This window comes from Prionailurus bengalensis, chromosome A1, assembly GCF_016509475.1.
Source record: "Prionailurus bengalensis isolate Pbe53 chromosome A1, Fcat_Pben_1.1_paternal_pri, whole genome shotgun sequence".
Lineage (NCBI taxonomy): Eukaryota > Metazoa > Chordata > Mammalia > Carnivora > Felidae > Prionailurus > Prionailurus bengalensis.
In genome coordinates this window covers 138,288,315-138,307,922 of record NC_057343.1, presented here as the reverse complement: position 1 = coordinate 138,307,922, position 19,608 = coordinate 138,288,315, and the positions used below count along the sequence as shown (strand labels likewise).

General features: G+C 37.5%; 1 protein-coding gene across 1 annotated transcript in view; it reads right to left on the bottom strand.

Annotated features, from left to right (window-relative positions):
- FCHO2 (FCH and mu domain containing endocytic adaptor 2) overlaps positions 1 to 17,863 on the bottom strand; it is a 124,498-nt gene extending 106,635 nt beyond the window's left edge. The window contains 3 exon segments of the mRNA XM_043591814.1: positions 627 to 718; positions 17,348 to 17,440; positions 17,442 to 17,863. Of these exon segments, the coding sequence (XP_043447749.1) occupies positions 627 to 718; positions 17,348 to 17,440; positions 17,442 to 17,609 (353 nt within the window). The 5' untranslated portion in view covers positions 17,610 to 17,863.
- Between the last annotated feature and the right edge of the window lie 1,745 nt (positions 17,864 to 19,608).

Genomic DNA, 19,608 nt, shown 5'->3' with positions numbered 1-19,608 from the left:
ATTGATTGTAACAGTTTTTAAAGTATTATATTCTAAGAGTCTTAAAGAAAATCACATTTTACAAATTTACAGAATGGAAAAATATATACTTATATTTTTTAAAAATAAAATTACAGGAGCACCTGGCTGGCTCAGTTAAGTAGAGCATGGGACTGTTGATCTCTCAGTGTTATGAGTTCAAGCCCCATGTCGGGCATGGAGCCTACTTAAAATCTAAATAAATAAACAAATGTTTTAAAAGTTATAATAATACATAATTAAACTACAAATTCAGAAAATTTTCCAATTTATTTTAGTATGTTTAATGACAAGTTTGTTTAAAGAAATGATAATATTTTATCCCACAAAATTTCTCAATTTTTCTATTGTACCACCTTGCTAGCTCTTTCAACGAAAAACAGGTATATATATTTAAGCAGTGATTTGCAAACCAGGAGTGTAGCAATATTATTTGGAGCCACTATTTAGCCCTCAGCATGTAGATGCCAGGTAACTACTACTTTAAAATATAACTATAAAAGTGTACTTGATTATTTTAATGCAAATCTAACTAAAATTTTCCCATCTCTATTCTAAAATTTAATTTGATGATGAATTGTTAAATGACTTACTAAAAAAATACATACCTTTCTCTCACAAAATCTGCTAGTTCTTTCGTTGATATCTGTCCATGTTTCATATTATGGTAAAGGACATCAAAGCCACTATTTTTTTCCCCCTGAAATCGAAAAAGATTTTTAGTTTAACAAACAAAAAAGATCAAAATGACCAAAACGACTTACAAATAACCCTCCATTAACTAATATGCAATGCTAATGCTCAGGTGAGCTATTTCTCCCTAAATGAACCATTGCTGCTCCTTGTATGACTTCAAATTATATGAAAGGAAAACTCTACACTTTGATGAAGTTTACAATTTATTATACATATACACACATTAAACACACATGCACACATTGTATAATCACTCAAAAAAGTATATTAAATGAAATTAAGTCTGAAATTTTAAGAAATAACATGCAGCCTAATTTAGAAAAGATAACCATGTATCTTTTTAAATACATCACCAAATCCCATTTCAATTCCCTTAATATGCACTAAGGGATTCCTGATTATGTAACAAAGAGTCCCTGTTTTAAAACAACTAAATTCTGGGACACCTTGGTGGCCCAGTTGGTTGAGTGCCTGACTCGATGTCAGCTCAGGTGGGATGGAGCCCCCGGTTAGGCTCCGTGCTGAGTGCAGAGATTCTCTCTCCCTCTCTCTATCCCTCTGCCCCTGTCCCCTGCTCACAATCTCTCTCTCTCCCTAAAATGAATAAATTTTAAAAATTAAAAATTAAAAAATAAATAACTAAACTTGACTTCTGGGTCAAGATAGCCTATTACTAATCACATAACCATTCAATACCACAAAATACTGTATAATCACTAACGTAAATCTTTCAGTAAACTTAACCAACTTGAGAGGTGAGAAATTTTAAAATTTTAATAAGAGAGTAGTAACACTCATTGGCTAGTCCTCTACTAATGGAAAATTAGCAGAACCAGACAACTACACAATCCTAGAAAACCTTTACTGCCATTTAATCCAATAAATGCTAAATTAGCAAGTCAGAGCAAAGAAAACATTAGAAATACCAATTTTATAGATGAAACAAAAGACTCAATAAACTTAGCTCAACAACTTTCTTTACAATTAGTTTTTATTTTGCTCCAGTGAAAATAAAATAATAAAGAACTGATTATATTTGTTAGAAATAGAAAGCAATACAGTAAGCAAGAATTACACAATATGAAACCTAATTTTTTTACAGCTCACTGAAAACAGGAAACTGGAATTCCTGTTATACTGAAATGATCCCTACCAAAGTTGTAAACTAATACAGAAAGTAATTATTTTGCCACATATACAATAAAATGTCCTATTTATAATGAGATAATATAAACAATACACTCGGGACGCCTGGGTGGCTCAGTTGGTTAGGCGTCCAACTTTGGCTCAAGTCATGATATGGTCTGTGAGTTCGAGCCCCAGGTCGGGCTCTGTGCTGACAGCTTGAAGCCTGGAACCCACTTCAGATACTGTCTCCCTCTCTTTCTGCCCTTCTCCCACTTGTACTCTGTCTCTCTCTCTCAAAAATAAACATTAAAAAAATTAATTATAAAAAAATAAAAAACAATATACTCAACATTTTGAACATCAATTTCTTTTTACAAGTAAGAATATAACATAAAACCAATATCTTTAATGAATCCAAAGATACCCATTTGGTTTCTATATTTTTTTATGTTTAACATAAAGAAAAAAGTTATTATCTAACTTTGGCTTTTTACTTTCCATGGGTTTTTCATGCAAATTTATTCTAACCATAAGAAGAATATTCTCTGACATAACCATTATCCCTAGTTTATGATAAGCAAAAATAACATCTTCATGCAGATTAGTAAGTACAATTACAGACAAAATAATGAAGGACCTGAATCCTCAAAGGGATTCATTTGATTACTTGAATGCATAAATTACACATAATTACCTATCCACCAACTTCCAAAATATAGTCATGAACTCTAAAAACAAAATGAAACTTAAATTCTAAAACCATAAAATCAAAAGTCTGAAGCTCTCATGCCCCAAAGTTCTCAATAGACATCTACTACTTATCATTTGCATATAAATCTAACAAGTCAGGTTACCTGGGTTCCCAATATGCATTATGCATATTCATTATCATATTCAAATTGGAAGCGAATTAGGAGTAAAAGGCTATTCAAACAGACACACAGACTATTAGAAATACTCTACCAGTTGGGAGAGAGCCAAACCATAAGAGACTCTTAAAAACTGAGAACAAACTGAGGGTTGATGGGAGGTGGGAGGGAGGGGAGGATAGCTGATGGGTATTGAAGAGGGCATCTTTTGGGATGAGCACTGGGTGTTGTATGGAAACCAATTTGACAATAAACTTCATATATTAAAAATAAATAGGGGCGCCTGGGTGGCTTGGTCGGTTAAGCGTCTGACTTCGGCTCAGGTCATGATCTCACGGTCCCTGAGTTCGAGCCCCGCGTCGGGCTCTGGGCTGATGGCTCAGAGCCTGGAGCCTGTTTCAGATTCTGTGTCTCCCTCTCTCTCTGCCCCTCCCCTGCTCATGCTCTGTCTCTCTGTGTCTCAAGAATAAATAAACATTAAAAAAATTTAAAAAATAAATAAATAAATAAATAAACAAACAAACAAACAACAAAAAAAAGAAATACTCTACCAGGATTACAAGGTAAAAAAACAAAACAAAACTTTTTTTTAAAAGAGATAAGAAACTGGACACCATCTAGTTAACTGGGGCAACAAGGTCCTGAGCGTTTTGCCTTACTGTAACAGTATTTTTTTATGTTTATTTATTTATTTTTGAGGGAGAGAAAGGTAAGAGAGTGGCAGAGAGAAAGGGAGACAGAATCCCAGCACACAGCCTGACAGAGTGCTCAAACCCATGAACTGTGAGACCACGACCTGAGCCAAAACCAAGAGTCACTTAACTAGAAGTCACTTCACCAAGGATGTATAACTGACTACGCCACCCAGGCACCCCTCACTGTTATAGTATTATAAACATTTAGGAATCAAGTAAAGGTTAAATTACATTTGGAAATTTGGGTTTTAATCAAAAAGTCCTTTAAAGAGTAAGCTCTCTTTTGGGAACTTCAGATATCCAAATAGCCTACTAGTTAAAAATCCTAATAGAGGAAATTATGAATATTAATCTATTTAATATGCAATACAATATTAATACAGTATCAATAATATACCTTAAGAAACAGTACTAACTACTCCATCCCTCAGGTCTTCACTTGGAAAGACAAGGAAAATTCATTCTAATAAGGATGTGATACAGAAGAACCCTGCCTCAAAATGCACTAACAACTAAATATAAACATACATTCACATATAATGAATATGCATAAACACATGATTACAAATCCATTTGTCATTTCTTCTTATTTTCGGATTTTTCATTTATTAAGGTCAGAAAACATGAGTCTAACTCCAGGCACTATTCATTAACAATTTCACAAACCTATTAACACAATTATTTATTACTCATGAACTTTAGCACAAACTAAACAAAAATTTTACTACTTCAAATGGCGCTAGTGTGTAGGGTGATCTCTCTCACTCCACACACACACTTAAATACAAACAGACCTTTTTTCTAAAAAAAAAAAAAATTTCAACGTGTCTGACAAAGAACCCAAATTGTATTGTCCCTTGCCAAAAACTTACTTTACAGCTTTGATAACAGATGACTAAATAAATACTAAATACATAGACATTTATATGTCAAAAAATACAGCAGAAGACAAGACCCCTGGAGCTGAGGTCTAGGCCCATTTGGCTTCAGTGTCTTCACCTGCACAAAACTGAAAATTCTGGTGAAACGGGGAGAGACCACTCTTAAAAAAGATAATTGTAACTCATTGTAATTCTGCCACCATTTAAGATCACCCCAATTTTTTTTAACCAGAAGTACCTCCACACAGGTTCTGAAATTTTATATTAGTCACCAACGTTTTTAGTAGATGGCTCTAATTCAAAGAAAAGTACAATAAGAAGTATTTCTGAACTGCATATCCATTTTATCACCTTAGACCTTGAAGTGGATATGTTCTTCTCATTTTCAATACAAATTTTTTTTTCTTAACAAAATCTGTTAAGCAAGCAGAACTGGCTTTTCCTTGACTACAAATACATGAATGTACAAATAATCTGACAATAGACTTTTATTATCAAATAGAATTATGTCTAAAGATGTCTTCTTATCTTCAATATTTTACTAAAACTGTAAATATTCATGCCCTTTGATTCAGCAATCCCACTTTTAGAAATCTATACTACAGAAACACACACACACAAAGATACATGTGAAAGAATATTTACTGAAGTACTATTTATAATAGTGAAAAATGGAAAAAACTCATAGACACCCATTAATATTACTGGTTACGTAGGGGCACCTGGGTGGCCCAGTCAGCTAAGAGTCAGACTCTCGACTCTGGCTCAGGTCATGATCTCACGGTTCACAAGATCAAGCCCCGCATCAGGCTCTGTGCTGACAGCATAGAGCCTGCTTGGGATTGTCTCTCTCCCTCTCTCTCTGCCTCTCCTCACTCGTGCATGCTCACTCTCTCTCTCTCTGGCAAAATGAATAAAACTTAAAAGATATAAAAACTGGTTAAGTAGATGACAGTATATCCTACAATAAAATACAGTATTTTTTAAAAGACTACAGTAAAAAAAAAATTGCAGATTTTTAAAATTCTTAAAACGGACAGATACACTGTCAATGGAAAAAAGCAAGACACAATTACCATGACAGCCCAAAATAACCTAATGTAAGAAACAACTTAAATGTCCAGCAACCAGTGAATAAAAAGACAAAATAAGGTATATCCATACAACGGAATATAATTCAGCAATAAAAGAAACAAACACTGATGCATGTGACTTTATGAATATATAATCATCTTAAAGAAATCAGACACGAGACCATAAATTGTATGACTCCATTTATACGAAATGTCTAGAATAAGCAAATCTGCTGAGATGGAAAGATTTAGTGAGTTGTTGGGAAGGGGAGGTTGTGAAGTAGGAGGTGAAAAGAGGTACAGGTTTTCTTTGTGATGTAATGAAAATGTTTTAAAATTGACTGTGATGAGGACTACATGTCAAAAAGCACTGAACTGTACACTTTAAATAAGTGAACTATACAGTAAATAAAATATATCACAATAAAGCCATCAAAAAGCTTAGGCAAATATTTTTATCCATTTCAATCAAATTCTTGCAGAGAAATTTTCAGTATTAACTGACAAAAGCAACAATTAACACTATTACTGGTACAAGGAAGACAATTCTTTTGAATATTTACACTAAGATAGGATCTTTTTTAATCTGCTGGTCTCAATGCACTTTACAAAGAGGTGGCACATTCATAAAAGTCTAATGACTGTGCCCTGGGGCAAACAAAATCTTGTTATAATCTGGTATAAACAAGTGTTAAAAACCTTTGAATTAATTCTTAACATGAAGAAGGAAAAAAGTTTTATTACTCTTTGAAGATGTTTAGTCCAGAGTCATACAAGTCCTTTAAGAAACCACAAACTTCTGGGGAACCTTGGTGGCTCAATCGGTTTAGCTTCAGACTCTTGACTTCGGCTCACGGCATGATCTCACAGTTCCTGGGTTTGAGCCCCACATCAGGCTCTGTACTGACGGCTGGGGCCTGGAGCCTGCCTGAGATTGTGTCTCCCTCTTTGTCTGCCCCTCCCCTGCTCATGCTCTGTCTTCCTCTCTCTCTCTCTCTCTCTCAAAAATAAATAAATAAACATTAAACAAAAAAGAAAGAAAGAAAGAAAGACAGACAGACAGACAAGAGAAAGAAAACACAAACTTCTGGGGTGCCTGGGTGGCTCAGTGGGTTGAGTGTCTGACTCTTGATTTTGGCTCAGGTCATGATCTCACAGTTAGTGGGTTTGAGCCCCATACTGGGATCTGCACTTACAGTGTGGAGCCTGTTTGGATTCTCTCTCTTCCTCTCTGTCTCTGCCCCTCCCCAACTCATGCTTGCTTGCTTGCTTGCTTGCTTGCTTGCTTTCTCTCTCAAAATAAGTTAACTTAAAAAAACAAAAAAGAAAACAAAAACCACAAATTTCTCAGAACCTATTGTCTCTTCTTACCACTCTGTCTACAGTTAACAGTTTATCAGTCCAGATTCCTTTTCCCATACATATAGTAACATGTTACTTTTTTTTTTAAGTTTATTTATTTTGAGAGAAAGAGAGAAAGAGTGTGGGGGGGCGGGGGGGCAAAGAGAGAGAAAGAGAGACAGAATCCCTAGCAGACCCTGACACGGGGCTTGATCTCATGAACCATGAAATCACAACCTGAGCAGAAATCAAGAATCAGACGCTTAACTGACTGAGCCACCCAGGGGCCCCATGTTACTTTTTAACATGAAAATGAGATCACATTATGCATAGTTTTGCACTTAAGGTCACCAAGTCACTGGAAATATTTAGGTTTTTTTCTAGTCTAATTTAGAATCTACAAGTGAGACATACTTGAAATTTCAAGTTAAAAAGTTTGAACACGTCATCAAACCTACTTTGGAAACTCAAAGACATCTTTTTCTGGTTGACTTTATAACATCACTTTATAGTTTAAAATTTTTTTAAGGAGATATGAAATACAATCTAACATCTTTCCCCTTGAAGAAAAAATAGAACTGTTAATGTACCTGGGTTTTTAAGATCCATGAACAGCAATAGTGGAAAAGTACAAAGCTATATAAGTCCTACAGATTTTAGCTAATGGTTTGAAACTTCTCCTTCAAAGACCTTTTAAGAGCAACAGTAAATTAAAAACTAAAAACAAAAAAACTGGATTATCTCTCACTTTTGATGACTCCAAGATCTGGAAAACAGGCAGAAGATGGGGTGCCTGAGTGGCTCAGTCAGTTGAGCATCCGACTTCAGCTCAGGTCATGGTCTCGCAGTTCTTGAGTTTGAGCCTCGCGTCGGGCTCTGTGCTAACAAACAGCTCAGAGCCTGGAGCCTGCTTCAGATTCTGTATCTCTCTCTCTCTCCCTCTCCCCTGCTCATGCTCTGCCTCTCTCTATCTCTCAAAAATAAATAAATGTTAAAAAAATTTTTTTTGAAAAAAAAAAAAACAGGCAGAAGATAGTGTATAATCAGGCTATTGATTAAACAGCTGATTTTACCTAGTTCCTTTTTATTAAAAAAAAAAAAAATTGGAAGGGGATGAAAGGGTCATGAGGTGCTATCACGTGAATAGCAAATAACAGGCCTAACCTTCCTCTCAACCTCAAACCGCTTCAAAAGTAATAAATAAATATCATCACTTCCTACCACTCTACATTTTCCTTTTGCACTAGCTCTTATGTAAGCAGTTTTTCTATAAGTAAATAGCACATTTAACCACAAGTTACAAACTCTTTTAGTCAACCTTCTATTTATACATTGAAATTTTCACACATGATCATCAGAACTATTCTACAGAACTACTGGCAAGATGTTTTTAAAGAAGAAAACAGTGATTAAAGATGTAAAATGAGCATTGCTCAGCAGTCAGAGCAGGCAGGTAGAAAAGTCACTCAAACACATCTGTCGGTTGGCTGAAGGAAATAAATCTTATTATATTAAAAAAATTATTTCTAACTCCTCAGATACTCCCTAAACTTTTCAGTTATAATTCACCTTTTCCAGTTAGTTAAATCCTTAAAGCCATCTAATAGATATTGTAGGGATTCAACAAAAATAACAAAAGCAAACAGTTGTGAGATAATTTTTTTAGAATTTTCAAATTCTCTGTAATATTCTTTAAAGAATGTAATTTTAATTACCCTCAACATGAAAAAATAAAACAATTTCAGGTTTCTCAAAAACTCTTCAATCTGTGCATTCGAAGGCATTCTTAAAATGACATCTCTCGTTCATGTTGTTAAATCTTCAGTCCTCATAATTCATAAATGAAAAAAAAACTGAAAATAACCTAAATATTCAAAGTGGGAGTAGTTTTAAAAATTACCTATGCATTCCATGAAAACCTATGAAAGTCACCGCAAAGTATTTTCAAAGAATACTTAATCGTATGAGAAAAATACTTGATACTTGTTTTCATTTGAAAACACCAAGCTACAGAACAATACAGCAGAACCTATTGTGAATGTATGTGTGTGTGTGTGTGTATGTGTATATATATATATATATATATATATATATATATATACATACATATATATATATATATATATATATTTTTTTTTTTTTTAGATTTATTTTTGAAACAGTGCAAGCAAGGAAGGGGTGGGCGGCGGGAGGTGGCGGGTGGGGGGTGGGGAACAGAAGATCTGAAGTGGGCTCTGCACTAACAGCAGTGAGCCCGATGTGAGGCTCAAACTCATGAGCTGGGAGATCATGACCTGAGCCGAACGAAGTCTGAAACTCAACCGACTGAGCCACCCAGGCACCCAATGAATGTTGTATTTGGAAAGAAAATCTTAGAGGATACAGGGAACAGCGATACATAATTTTAATTTTCTTCTGTATTCTGTGTCCTACCTATCCCATAATAATGGTCATATAATTAAAAAGGAAAACTATCTTCACTGGTTCTTGTTTCAACCAAATAAAAATTAACACTTAGTAGTTTTAAGATCCAGCATCACCAATTTGCTTTACATATACTGTACCTTCCTATCTTTTCCCTGAAGTCAAGCAAATATGCTTGTCATATCTTTCATAACTTTTACTTCTGCAGTTCCATCAAGGAGCATGTGCCTGACAGAAGTGATGGACTTGTATGCCTCAACTTCAACACACAGTTCACTAATCATTTCGCAATTTAATCCTCTCAATCTGGCTATCCCAGCAATATTCTTTAGCGACTTTACCAATAGATATCATTTTAGGCCTCAGTTGCTGTTGTACTGTTTTTGTACACGCCCCCCCCTCCAATCTGACCAATTTATGCTTATCTGGTGACCAAACTGCTACTAACATTCTTCCAACTCTAGTATTCTTCGTTTTTCCACACTAGATAAAGTGAAAACCAAACTTTTATTCCCTTTAAGTCTCCATGGCACCATATTCCTATACGGATTTTTTAGGGTGCTTCTGTTAAATGTTTTAGAATTGTGAAACCAGGATGGATAATCTCAAGAAAAAGAACTCAGAAACTACTTCCACGGGGTTTATGCTAACCAAATATGCATGATGATAAAAAAAAATACCTGTTCTCCCATGCTTTCGCCTAAACAAGTAGTTCTGAAAGGATTAGAGCATTTAGGATTTAGTGTGCAGTGTTAGAAAAGAATCCAGACAGCAAAATTTTATCCTTTCCATGTCAATGTTCTAAAATCTTTCCCCTGAACGGAACTTATACAGACTAAATCAGTAAATTTCTCACTTTCAAATTTCTCCAACAATTAAGGCAAAAATATAGACCACCACTGCACCCCCTAAAATTCTAAGTGCCTCACAATAAAATTTAATGTCATCTAAAATACTATGATTTTATAATGTCTACCTGTCAGGTCTACTTAAACCAAGTTAGATGAATCTGTATTTTGCATTTTCATAGCTTGTTGCAGCTGAAAACAATTTGGGCATGGCTAACTGGCTAACAATTATACAATAACACATTTTAACTTAGTGTATGTAATTTGCTTGTGTATATACAGAGATCATCTCTGGAAAGCAACAGAAGAAACTGGTTAACAGTGACTGCCTTTGTGGAGATCTTGCTGGCTGGGAAAAAAGAAATTTTATACTGTATTCCTTTTGGTACCTTTTGAAAATTTACTGAACCATGTAAATTTTGCAAATCTGTTAACTAATCTATACATAAATATGCATACACATACACTTCTTAAATTTCAGTATATCACCAAATGGAATCATATCCCAAGGAGATATCACAAATTACAGTATTTGGAAATTTCAAGTAATAAAAACAAAGTCTTTATTCTGGGTTTCTACAATCACCTCAACTAATTTTCAAAAACATATACGCTTAAATTTGCATATGGATATAACCCACCAAAATACGTGTGTGGGCACATGTATAGTTGGTAGTCTCTCATCTAGGATACTAAATTTAGATTAAATAATCAAGCAAAAATATAACGTTTTGCATTCCAAAGTCCTATTAATAGCAATTCCAGGTTTTTAAAAAACATTTTAATCCTTCTAGTTTATCCATGTAATGACAGATCAAATTTTGGATGTATAATTAAGCACTCCAATTTTATTTAAAAGTAAAGCATGACAATACCAGGGAAATCAAGAGATAAACGGAATGAGACTTCTGTACTGGTTAAATAATGAAAGAAATAAGGACAAGAAATACTTCAAAATAAAAACACCCAAGATAATTATTTCATTCTTGATGTGCTGACTGGAAATAATCTTTGCAAAAGGTCACCTAACTAAAAACGTTAGTTCATTACAATGTGATATATACTACAGGATACTTAACGTCTTTGGGAGAATGCTTCATATTTTACAGAAATTAGGAATGTTACGCAAAATGAGGTTTATAAAGATTTAAATCAGGTTTTGTTTAATTTTTCCCCTCAAATAATTATCACTAATGAAATCCATTCTGAAAAAAAAATTTCAGGGGGTTAGTACCCAAAATATACAAAAAACTTACACAACTCACTACCAAAAAACAAACAAACAATCCAATTAAAAAATGAGAAGACATGAACAGACATTTCTCCAGTAGACATACAGATGGCCACAGACACGTAAAAAAAAATGCTCAACATCACTCATCATTAGAGAAATGCAAATCAGAACCACAATGAGATATCTTATACCAGTCAGAATGCTAAAATCAAAAACATAAGAAACAAGAAGTGTTGACAAAGATGTGGAGAATGAGCAACACTCAGGCACTATTGATGGGAATGCAACCTGGTGGAGCCACTATGGAAAACACTATAGAGATTCCTCAAAAAGTTAAAATTAGGATTACCATATAATCCAGTAATTCCACTACTGGGTATTTACTCAAAGAATATAAAAAACCTAACTCAAAAAGACGCATGCACCCCTATGCTTATTACAGCATTATTTTTTTAAGTTTACTTATTTTGAGAGAGAGAGAGCACATGTGCACGCATGCAGGAGCAGGACAGAGGCAGAGAGAGAGGGACAAAGACAATCCCAAGCAGGATCCACACTGTCAACACAGAGCCTGAGGTGAGGCTCAAGCTCATGAACCATGAAACCATGACCTGAGCCTAAATCAAGAGTTGGACACTTAACCACCTGAGCCCCGCAGCAATATTTACAATAGCCAAAATATGGAAAGAACCCAAAGGTCCATCTATATAGATGAGTAGACAAAGAAGAGTAACACACACACACACACACACACACACACACACACACACACACAGGAATATTACTCAGCCATAAAAAAGAATGCAATCTTGCCACTTGCAACAACATGGATAGAGCTAGGGAGTATAATGCTAAATGAAGTAACTCAGAGAAAGACAAGTACCATATGATTTCACTCATACGTGGAATTCAAGAAACAAAAGAAAAAAAGAGACAAGCCAAAAACAGACCCGTAATTATAGAGAACGAACTGATGGTTACCACAGGAGAGGCAGGTGGAAGGATGGGTGAAACAGGTGAAGGGGATTAAAGAGTACGGTTACCATGATGAGTACTGAGTAATGTATAGGACTGGTTTTTTAAAATTATTTTTTAATGTTTATTTATTTTTGAGAGAGAGAGACAAAGACAGAGCATGAGAGGGGTATGGACAGAGAGACGGAGACAGAGAATCTAAAGCAGGTTCTAGGCTCTAAGCTGTCAACCCAGAGCTCAACGCAGGGCTCAAACTCACAACCTGTGAGATCATGACCTGAGCTGAAGTTGGATGTTTAATGGACTGAGCCACCCAGGAACCCCTGTAGAGAACTGTTGAATCACTACACTGTACACCTGAAACTAAAAAACACTGTATGCTAATTATACTGGAATTTTTTTTTTAAATTAAAAATTTAAATCCTGAATTAAATAATCTGGGTTTATATAAAAATATAAAGCCATTTTAATTACTATGGAGCCATCACTGGTGACACAGACTATCTCAAAAGTATTATAAATTTTACTCTTACTCTGAAAAAGCAGTGTACATAAACACTTCCTCACTATAATATTTGCAATAACTCTTCAAACTGACATTATCTTTTGAAGGGTTAACAACTGTTTTTATATATTAAGGCAATGGTGTGGATTTGTGCTATCAAAATTAATTTTGTTATCCAATTTTAATGGAAAAGAAAAACATTTTCAACTTGATTATCAAAGGCACTATACTTCGTGGCAAAAAATGACTAATCAGCAACAAAACACCTGTTCCGTAGGAACTTTTAAATACATTTTCTCTTCAAAGTAAAAAATTAAGTAATCCGTAACATAGGATACAGTTTTAGTTACGAAAAACTACACTTTAAAGAAAAAGGCAGGATGTGCTGCTTTTGAAAGGGCTTGAAAATAGTTTGAATGACTCAAACTTTCCTCTAACAAATGCCACAACAAGAAGGTTTGTCTTTTTCTTTGTAGGGAAAACAATAATTAATAGGTTGTTTGATTAGAAACTTAAAAATTCAGAGTTTCCCATTACCTCACTTTGACAAGTTTCATTTATTCTGACAGTGCCACTTTAAATACTAGGGGAGAAAAGTGAAATTAATATTACAATTTCTCTATTTTAAGAAATTATAAATGGTCCTAAAATATGTACATTTTTGAGTTGTCTTAGACAACTATCAAATTCTCAGAAGTGATTTAGTTCCTGTTCCTAGTCTTGCCCAGTTCATTTAGTCCTCCTTTGGAGCTTTTTAAAGTTCCAGTTTAGAGCTTTCAGCCCCCATTCCAGGCTTGAAAGTAAAATAAAATGCAATCTTTTTTTACTATTTGTATTCAACAGTGGAAGTGAAGGCAAAGACAAAACCATAAATTAAACTAGGAATTCTGTCTAAATTTCATATCCAAATTTATTCCTGTCCCTTCCTTACGAGGGACAAACAGGGGCACCCAAAAACCAATACAAAGAATGTTCACAGAAAGCATTATTCTTAATAGCCAAAAACATCAGACAAGGCTATGTTCAAAGCTCAATTAACAGAAACAAAAAATAACTTTAAAATGTTAATGTACAATTTGCAGTAAACTATTTTTTTTTAAATCTTAATGAACAATTTGGAATTAAGTCAGCAAGCTTCAAGAACACATTCACCTATCAAAAACCATGCAAAACATTCAAGAATGTCCAATTTTAAATGATCCTCACAATAGTTTTATAAATTGCCACTGTAAAACCTAAAGTCTAAAATTGACAGGTTATACATATCAACTAAAATTAAATAACTAATTAATTAAATTGATAGGCTAAACCTAAAATTCATGAAAAAACGCAAAGGACCCAGAATAGGCAGAAAAATCTTGCTAAAGACCAAAGCTGGAAGACTCTCACTTCTTGATTCTAAACTTGCTGCAAAGCTATAATAATCAAAACAGTGTAGAACTAGTATAAGGATGGACAATGGAATACAAGTGAAAGTCAAGAAATAAACCCATACTCCTATGGTCAACTGATTTTTGACAAGGGAGCCACGACTATTTAACTAAAAGAGAAGAGCCTTTCAACAAATGGCACTGGGCCTAGAACGAAGCTGAACCTCCTTCTGACACCACACACAAAAACTGACCTCAAATGGATCACAGGCCTAAATGTAAGAGCTGAAACTAAAAAACTCATAGAAGAAAATATTCATGTATATACTCTTTGTGACTGTGGGTTAGGAAAAACTTCTTAAATAAAACAATAAAAGCATAAATGATTACAAATAAATTAAGCTGGACTTCATCAAATTTTAAAACTTCAATGCTTCAAAGGGTAGTATCAAGCTACCTCACACCAGATGGAACGGCGATTATCAAAAACACAAGACACAAAAAGTGTTGGCAAGGACATGGAGAAAAAGGAACAGTCGCATACTGTTGGTGGGAACGTGTATTTGTGTGCAGCCACTGTGGAAACACTATTCGTCAAAAAATGAAAATACCATACAATCCAGTAATTCCACCTCTGGGTGCATACCTGAGAAAATGAAAACATGAATTCAAAAAGATATATGAACACGTATGTTTACTACAGCACGATTTATAATAGCCAAGATATGGAAGGAACCCAAGTGTCCATCCATAGATGAATAAAGAAAATGTGGTATGTATACACAATGGACTATTACTCAGCCATTAAAAAAGAATGAAATCTTGCCATTTGTGATATGGATGGATCTAAGGTACATTATGCTAAGTGAAACAAGTCAGACAAACACAAATACCGTATGATTTCACTTATATGTGGAATCTAAAAACAACTGAAGAAAAAGAAACAGAAAACACTGGTAAATCCAGAGAAAAAACTGGTGGTAGCCAGAAAAGAGGGGGGTGGGAGATAGGTGAAATAGATGATTAAGAGGTACAAACTTACAGTTAAAAAGTAAGTCACGAGGATGAAAAGTACACCTTAGGAAATCTATCAATAATACTGCAACACTGTAAGACAGTAAGAGCACTTACACTGGTGAGCATTTCATAATACATGTAATTATCAAATACTGTACACCTGAAACTAGTATGTCAACTATACTTCAATTAAAAATAATTTTTAAAAACAAATAAATACATGTTTAAAACAGGCACCTTCAAGAAAATGAAGAAGACAGCCCACAAAATAGAAAATATTAACAAAATCATCTACCTGATAAAAGACTAACCACAATATAAAAAGAACTCTTACAACTCAATGATAAAAACACAAATAACCGAATCTAAAAATGGGCAGTGAATCGACGGATACTCCTCCAAATAAAATATATAAATAAGCACATGAATAGATGTTCAACATTATTAGCCACCAGAGAATTGGAAATCAAAACCACAATGAGATACTACTTCACACCCATCCACTATAATAAAAAAAGACAGCATTCCCCAGCATGTAGAAAAAGTGGAACATCAGACACTGGGACTGTAAAACGTGCACCCACTTTGGAGAACAGGTTGGCAATTCCTCAAAATGTTAAAGAGTAACAATATGACCCAGCAATTCTATTCCCAAAAGAAATAAAGACATATTTCCACACAAAAACTTGTACCAAAAAATAGCAGTATTATTCAAAATAGCAAAAAAAAAAAAAAAAAAAGTGGAAACAACCAAACGTCCATCACTGATGAACAGATAAAATGTGGTATATACATACTATGGAACGTTTGGCCATAAAATGGAATTAAGTGCTGATACATGCTATACCATGGATGAACTTTGGAAACATGCTTAGGAAAGAAGCCAGTCACACAGAACACATATGATCCCATTTATATGACATGTCCAAAAGAGACAAATCTACAGAGGTAGAAATTTATAGATTAATAAGTTGCCTAGGGCTAAGTTAGGGGGGAAAGAGGTAATGACTGCTAATGGATACAGGGATTCTTTCTAAGGTGATGAAACTGTTCTAAACTGATGGTGATGTAACTGAACATATGAAAACCCCTGAATTATACACTTAAATGAGTGCACTGTATATATAGTATGTGCACTGTAACTTAATACTTTTTTTTTAAAGAAAACCCTGTCTAGTGTTTATATCACTTGCAGAAAACAAGAAATATTCAAAACAAATAACTCTGAACTGATTTGATTACTAAGTCTACGTGAGACACTTAAAAATAAGAATTTAAGACACACCTCCTAGTCACTGAAAGATTATTCCTTTAGATATTCACAAATTTTAACTAAAATGGAACTGTAGTATTTGCAAATGTTAGGACAAAAAATGAAATTCATCCAAGATACCTGAGTAAACATGTTACTTTCCTGTACACGGCCGAACTGCACTTCCCATTACAACAAACAATAACTGCAGAAAAACACTCCACACGGAGCCGGGGAAGTCATTCTCAAAGAACCACCTAATGATACTGAGTTAAGAGGAGGGGTGTGGAAAGAATGAGGAAGGGGAAAGAGCACAGGGCACAAGGGGAAGTCTTTCGTGCACTTAAGCCCAAGGAATTCAGTTACATTAAATTCAACTTTTATACGCTTTGTGAACAGGCCCAGAGGCAAAGTCCTGGGCGCAGACCGAAGAGCGGAGCTGCGAGGCCGAGAGGAAGTGCTGATCCAGGCCAAGCCCGCAAAGGATTTCGCATGGAAATGGTGGGGGGCAAAAGGGCTAAGATGGGGGCTGCGGTGCGGGAAGGAAGCAAGCACCCCCCACCGCCCGGCTCGGGCTGGCGCTCGCCGGCAGCGCGCAGCGGGAGGCGGCCGCGCCACGGGCCCGGCGTCCGCGTCCGAGCGGCGGGGCGCGCCCGGCGCCCAGAGCCTCCGGCGGGGCTGGGTCCCGTCTCCCGCCCCATCCGGCGCTTTGTCCCAGAGCGGGCGGCGAGCGGCCCCTTGGCGCCCCCACCGTGGGCTGACGGGCCGCGCTGACAGTCCTCGCCCCCGCAAGCGCTGGGAGCCTGTGAGACCCGGCGTCCGGCCGCCCGTCGCCCGCCTGGCTTCATCCAGGCGGGACCCAGCCGGCGGCGGTACGAGGACGCTAGCCTTCCCGCGAAGCCTTAGCCGCCACCGCCGCCACCACCGCCGCAGCCGCCGCCCGGAGCGCACACAGGCCGACGTCAGGCGCAGAAAGCCTCACACCCCAAAACGCACACAATTTCCAACCTCCCTCTCTTACCCAAAAATTCTCGACGAAATGCGCCATGACCATCCTGCCGCCACCGCGCCGGGTTCCGCGTCCGCGTCCGCCCGCCGCTGTGTAAACACGGGCCCGGCCCCCACGGCGCCCCCGCCTTTCCCCGCCGCCGCCGCCGCCGCCGCCGCCTTCTTCCCGGAGACCGGCCCGCACCCTCCAGGGCGCATGCGCCACCTAGCGGCTGCCGTCGCGGGCGAGCTCTTGAATGCCACCGCCTTGGTTGCGCATGCGCCCCGCGTCCCATTCCTGGGATTTGGTCACCTTCCTTTTTATCCCGCGCGAGCGCGGGCTGGGCCAAATTGAGTATTCTCTTGGGAATGGTGGAGAACCGGGTTCTTGAGGAGTCACTTGGGAGACTGCCCGCACCCTTTGCGGTACAATAGGTACTGGCCCAGGAACGGAGCGAAGAAATGAGCTGGCCAATGGCATTGGGTACGACAGCCTGGCTGCCTGCTCTCTTCCTCTTCTCAAGACTTGCTTCCCCGGCCTTCGAGGATCTTGAAGGAACCCAAGTCTGGTCGAGCTGGGGTAGGAGAAACTTGGCGTCTAGCCACCGGGAGGAGACAGGGAAACCTTTGGTCAACAGGGTGCCTTTCCTTAACAAGGAACTAAGAACCAAAACAAAACCTTCCGAGGCCGGAAAAGGAGGAGACGCCCAGTGTCGCCTGAGAGTCGCTGGAGCTGCTGGAGACCCAAGCACGAAGTCCCCTGCCCAAACCGCTGACCTCTAGCACGCCAGGAGCAAACCAGCCAGTCCGGGTGACAGCAGGAACGTGGCCCCGAAGGAAGGAATTTCCCTGATCCAGGCAGTTAAAAAAAAAGTCTCTTCCAGGACTTGTTCATTTAAGCCCCTAGTTCTCTTAGCAACTTGTACATTTTGGAAAAAGAAACAAGTTTAAACACGTCCTGGCATAACATAAACTAAATCCCTTTCCCACATCTTGCTTTCCAGAGGTTAGGGGGAAAAATGAAATCCTCGTGGATAGGCCTCGAGTTCACTGTCACCAGGTCAGCTAGATGCAAAGTCTACAGTTCTTGAAGCCAAACCCCACTAATAGATTTAGTGCAGTTTTAACTATATACATATATTACACCTCCTCAGATCTTGCAATTGAAACATAATGAACACTACAACAGTGTTTTTTCAACCTCAAAAGCAAAAACCACGGTGCCAGGATGGCTCAGTTGCTTGAGTGTCAGACTGTTGAGTTCGGCTCAGGTCATGATCCCAGGCTGGTGGGACAGAGACCCACTTCAGGCTTAGTGCTGAGCATGGACCCGGCTTGGAATTTTCCCTCTCCCTCCCCCCCCCCCCACCCCGCCTCGTGCTCTCTCTCTCTCTCTCTCTCCCTCTGCCCTATTCCCCGACTAGCACTCTCTCTCTCAAATAAAAAAAAAAGTGATAACAAAAAAATAAAAAAGCAAAAATCACATAGCGCCTTGCACCTGGGTGAACCTGTAAAGTATTTGTTGAATTGGGAATAATTGGATAATGGTATTGTGATGGTATCTTTTTTAAGAATATCTTTTAGAAATATATAGGATGTAATGATAACACATCTAGGATTTGCTTTAAAATAACCATGAGGGGGGCACCTGGGTGGCGCAGTCGGTTAAGCGTCCGACTTCAGCCAGGTCACGATCTCGCGGTCCGTGAGTTCGAGCCCCGCGTCGGGCTCTGGGCGGATGGCTCAGAGCCTGGAGCCTGTTTCCGATTCTGTGTCTCCCTCTCTCTCTGCCCCTCCCCCGTTCATGCTCTGTCTCTCTCTGTCCCAAAAATAAATAAACGTTGAAAAAAAAATTTAAAAAAAAAAAAATAAAATAACCATGAGGGGGATCCCTGTGGCTCAGTCGGTTGACCGTCTGATTTTGGCTCAGGTCTCATGGTTTGTGAGTTTGAGCCCTGTGAAGGGCTCTGTGCTGACAGCTGGGAGTCTGGAGTCTGCTTCAAATTCTGGGTCTCCCTCTCTCTCTGTCCCTCTCCCCTTCATGCTTTCTCTCTCTCTCTCTCTCTCTCAAAAATAAATAAACATTAAAAAAAAATTTTTAAATAACCATGAAGAAACAACGAATAGGAGTATTGATGAAACAGGATTGACCACGAGTTGATAATTGTTGAGAGCTAGGTAATGGAAATATGGTGGTTCACTATACAGTACTATACTCTTTTTGTATATGTTTGCTATTTCCTTTTCTTTAAAAAGTCTTCATGAAACTATCATTTGCATCTAACTTAAGTCTAA